This window comes from Triticum aestivum, chromosome 3D, assembly GCF_018294505.1.
Source record: "Triticum aestivum cultivar Chinese Spring chromosome 3D, IWGSC CS RefSeq v2.1, whole genome shotgun sequence".
Taxonomy (NCBI): Eukaryota; Viridiplantae; Streptophyta; class Magnoliopsida; order Poales; family Poaceae; genus Triticum; species Triticum aestivum.
In genome coordinates this window covers 581,057,535-581,062,268 of record NC_057802.1, presented here as the reverse complement: position 1 = coordinate 581,062,268, position 4,734 = coordinate 581,057,535, and the positions used below count along the sequence as shown (strand labels likewise).

At 49.8% G+C, this 4,734-nt stretch overlaps 1 protein-coding gene across 1 annotated transcript; it reads right to left on the bottom strand.

Moving 5' to 3' along the window:
• Positions 1–649: 649 nt before the first annotated feature.
• Positions 650–2,821, bottom strand: LOC123076576 (G-type lectin S-receptor-like serine/threonine-protein kinase SD2-5). Its single transcript, XM_044498750.1, has 4 exons — positions 1,463–2,821; positions 959–1,405; positions 810–863; positions 650–718 (listed from the first exon to the last, which is right to left on the bottom strand). The coding sequence occupies exons 1-4, from the start codon at positions 2,819–2,821 to the stop codon at positions 650–652; spliced, it is 1,929 nt and encodes a 642-aa protein (XP_044354685.1).
• Positions 2,822–4,734: the final 1,913 nt, after the last annotated feature.

Below are 4,734 nucleotides of genomic sequence, written 5' to 3'. Positions count from 1 at the left end.
GTACATGATCATCTGATTCCTCTTTATTTTGGCCGACTGTTCAAGTTGTGTCAACTGTTTCTGGTTTGGTTGTGGACTTGTGCTTAGTGTTCTACTGCGTAGGGAGGTGGTAATGATGCCTCCTCGGTGGTCTCCTTTCTTGGCACATTGTTCAATTTTATGCGTTTCTTTTCACACATTGTCGTTTTAGTAGCAATGGCCAGGAGAGGAAGGTGTGTTCTATGCATTCTCAGTGCTTCACGTAATGCCGAAGTGTGTTGACATAGTTGCTTTCAGACCGAGTTTTAAAATTTTCCGGTACAAGAATGGTAGCTCTGGCAGAGGAGTTGGAATAGCAATCCAAGAGAGTTACACTTTGTTTATACTTCCTCCATTTTTATTTACTCTGCATATCAGATTTGACTGAGGTCAAACTACATAAAGTTTGACCAATTTTGTAGGAAAAATACGAACATTTACAATAACAAATTTAATAAAAACGGGGGGAGTACAATTGCCAGTGAGTACCATGTGTAATCATATAGACATTGCGCAATGGTTGAGTTCTTAGTATCAAATTATTCCGGGGGTTTTTTCCGCGGAAAATCAATTAATTCAGGCAATGGTAGTTATTCAGTTGTACAAATAAATAGTTAACACCATAACATTACTAGGTCGGAGTTACCGCAAAGACAAAAAGAAAAGCATTTACATCATCTGGCTTGAGAGAGCTGCATGGCTGAAGGTAACACAGTACTCGGTTCGTAAGCTGCCGTATGGAGTATGGATACAGTTCGCGAGGATGTCGGTGGCTGGGGCACATCACATACGCCTTCAAGCATCTGGACAACTTTTGACATGGAAGGTCTCTGGCAAAAATCTTCCTGGATGCACCATAGAGCAACCTTGATTGTTCTCTCCATCTGATCATCATCTCCATCATAATTGAGCTTGGAATCGAAGATATTGCAAAGATCACCTTCTTCCATCTTCTTGAAAGCAAAGGGTGGAAATGGGCTTTCTCTGAGACCTCCATGGGATGAAAGTTCCTCCTCCCGCTAATTATTTCGAGCAGGACCATCCCATAGCTATAGACGTCACACTTCTTTGAGACGGCGCGGTTGGTGATCCACTCCGGCGCAAGATAGCCCCGGGTGCCCCTCAGCATCACAAAGGCGTGGCTTTGTTCTCTGCTCATCAGTTTGGCAAGGCCAAAATCGGATACCTTTGCAGTGAAGTTGTCATCAACCAGAACATTCTCAGTCTTGACGTCACAGTGTATGATCTTCGACTCGCAATCCTGATGAAGGTATGCCAGGCCCTTCGCTGTCCCAAGTGCGATGTAGAACCTCGTATCCCAGTCCAAAAGGGGAGCATCATCTTCTTTAGTACAAAAAATGCACCTATGTAGAGATCCCTTGGCCATCTACACGTACGCAACAAGCCTGTGCAACCCCTTGGTACAAAAACCTCGGAGTTTTACCAGATGTCTGTGGCGGATGCCACCGATTATCGTCACCTCAGAGCAAAACTCTTTCTCCCCTTGGCCTACGCCCTCCAGCTTCTTCACAGCGATGCAGCTTGCGTCTGGGAGCGTCCCAAGGTACACGGATCCAAATCCTCCCTTGCCAATCTTGTCACAGAAGTTGTTTGTTGCAGCTTGGAGCTCCCTGTAAGTGAACTGTGTAGGCGCTCCAGCTATCGTCTCCAGATATCCATACTCTTCTGCTTGACCTTGTGTTTTCCTTCCATAAATGCAGAGACCAACATAAATGAGCACCCCTATGAATGCTAAAGGTCCAATTACATAGACGATGGTGATACCGGTACGCCTCCTACCTTGCGCAGAGCCACGATTATTGCGAGGTACCTTGACAAAAGATGTAAAAAATCTTCCGTTTCTCATGTGGAAGCTACTGATCTGATCGAAAAGGAAGCAATTGCCTTGGTTGAAGACCACAGCAACACACGAACAATTGTTCATGCAGGCATCCTTGCATCCTGTGATGTTTGTGTTCGTTGCAACAGGCAAGGCGAATCTAGTGCCGGTATATCCAACTCCATCATCAAGTTGAGCTAGCTGAAACTCATCCCTTGAGCAACACGGTGAGATGATACCGGGATTGCAGTTTGGAAACGAACTCAGGGCCGAAGAGCACTGACACCCTGCCCCGTCGATGCAGATAGAGTATGGGCTGCATCGTGCCGGCACGTCACATGAGCCCAACGGAATCCCCTTTGGGTGACTACTCCGTCCACTCCCATTCTGCAGGATGCTGAAGGCAATGGATCCTTCTCCACCTAGTACAGAAGTCAGCGTGCCGTTGGTGTTGGCGATGGCATCACCGTCATCATTTGGAATGAAAATCTGTGATACAAGCGACCTGGATCGATCATAGAAGTACCAAGAAGCTAAGCCGAGTTTCACAGAGTATATGTCACCTTTCCTGCCGGTGATCGTCCTGATATCCGTCGTTGCAGACCAGTACGGCTGGGATCTCTCCAGTCCCGTGTAGTACATCATCATGTCGCGGGACTTGATCTCGAGCCTATACGCCATGTTCTTCAGGGCCATGCCGACGACGAAGACCTGTCCAGAAACGAGCGTGTTTGTTGGGTTGCTGAAGCTGGAACAAAGAGGAGAGGCTGAGGTGTTATCTCTACCCAGCACAACGAGGTTGCCGGAGTCCAGCAGCCGCATGGAGGCACCCTTGTTGGAGGCGTTGGCGGTCCAGAGGACGGATCCTGCGGCAGACTTCAGGTAGGCATTGCCATCCTTGTCCAACACAAAGTTACTGCCCAAAAGAGAGACTGGGGAGTCGGCCTTGGCGGACCAGACCATGGAACTGGTGGCTAGGTGGACGATGGCGAGAAAGAAGATGGAGTCGACGTTGGTTGCGCTCTCTGACTCATCAACGAAACCGAACCCGAAAACAGAGCTGTTCAACAGGAGGAAGATGCCGTTGACGTCGATGTAATCGTGTGGAGAGGCAGTGAATCCAGGCAGCAGGTGAGGGAGTCCTGAATTAGGGGGTCCTCGGCTGTCCGAACTATTTGATATGGGCCGTGAAGATAAAAGCAAGAAGACTTTCCCCCCGTGTTCGGGTAGGACTCCTATATGCGTGAATGGGAAGTTTGGTGTCCGGATATGTTATTTCCTTCCCCCACAAACTGACTCTGTACAACCCTAGGCCCCTCCGCTGTGTATATAAACCGGAGGGGTTAGTCCGTAGAGGCTATCAAAATTCTCATAGGCTAGGCAACTAGGGTTTAGCCATTACGATCTCGAGGTAGATCAACTCTTGTAACCTCTATATTCATTGAATACAATAAAGCAGGACGTAGGGTTTTACCTCCTTTAAGAGGGCCCGAACCTGAATAAACATTGTGTCCCCATCGTCCCTTGTTACCATTGATCCTCAGACGCACAGTTCGGGACCCCCTACCCAAGATCTGCCGGTTTTGACACCGACATTTGTGCTTTCATTCAGAGTTCCATTGTGCTGTCGGTAGAAGGATCGATGGCTCACCTCAACAATGACGCTGTTTTCGGGGAGACCTTTCTTCCCGGCAAACTATTTGTCTTTGGCGGCTTCGTGCTACATGCCAACTCGTCCGGTCACCTTGAGCAGATCGACAACTATGCCCCTGGTCACCTGATCAGGTTTGGAAGCTTAAACTACATCGCCGATATCCGAAGAGACTTGATCTTTGAGGGGTTCTCGGCGTCGGCCGTTGCTCCCCATCCACATGAAGGAGGCCCTTCGGATACACCTTCAGATTCCGCTCAAGGGTCGACGCCCACCCTCGCCCTGCCTTAGATCCGAGGCGGACCGCTTCGTCCAAAGACGGGAGGATAAACCCCGCCGGACTCTCTCCCATTACGGAGCTTCCTGCCGAAGACCCAGATGCGACCATACTGTCAGAGGGCCCGGAGTCAAACGGGACTCTCCCTATCATCGGGAAGCCGGACTCGCCTCTGGACGTCAACTCCGGACTCTCGAGGTCTGCGTCCATTGAGCTCGGTCAAGTGGTTATTACCGGATCTAGCTCCGCAGGTCCTCAGACGACCGTCCAGCTTTCGCTCTTAAACGAAACACTGGACCTAATGCAATCTCTCGCCATCACGGAAGTGTTACCTCCGGACTACACCCAGCTTGGACCAGGGGCTGAGAGAAGGGAATTTTATGTCCCACCCAGCACCCACTTAATAGCCACTATCGAGGACCTAACCGACATGGTAGACTATGCCTCCGAAGACATCAATGGCATGGACGATGATGCCGGAGCCGAACCAAGTCAAAAGCCGCCTATCACTGGGCGCTAGAAGGCTACCTCAACTTACGATGTATACATGGTGGATACGCCTGAGAAGAAGGACGGTGATGGCACTCACGACCCAGATGAGGATAAGCCCGTCGATGAACCACCAAAGCACCGGCGCCAGCGCCGCCGCTCTCGATCGCGTCGGGCGAGGGACAACAACACCGGCACCGGAGATAATGACACTTCGGACAATGCCGAAGACCCCGACCACCCCGTCGAGCCTGCATACAAGCAGGATGTGAGGGAAGAGGGACAAGTCAACCCCGACGAACTTGTCGATCACGAGGATTCGGAAGATAGTAACTATTTACCGGCCTGCTACCTCTTGAGCACTTCATTGGTTTTTTCCTTGAAGAGTAAGGGGTGATCCAGCAAAGTAGCGTAAGTATTTCCCTCAGTTTTTGAGAACCAAGGTATCAATCCAGTAGG

Coding starts and splice junctions, on each gene's coding strand:
- LOC123076576 (XM_044498750.1), bottom strand. CDS start 2,821: ATGGTCTGGTCCGCCAAGGCCGACTCCCCAGTCTCTCTTTTGGGCAGT. Junction 1,406..1,462: donor GCATCCGCCACAGACATCTG/GTAAAACTCCGA, acceptor GCGTACGTGTAG/ATGGCCAAGGGATCTCTACA. Junction 719..809: donor TTGTCCAGATGCTTGAAGGC/GTATGTGATGTG, acceptor TGTTACCTTCAG/CCATGCAGCTCTCTCAAGCC.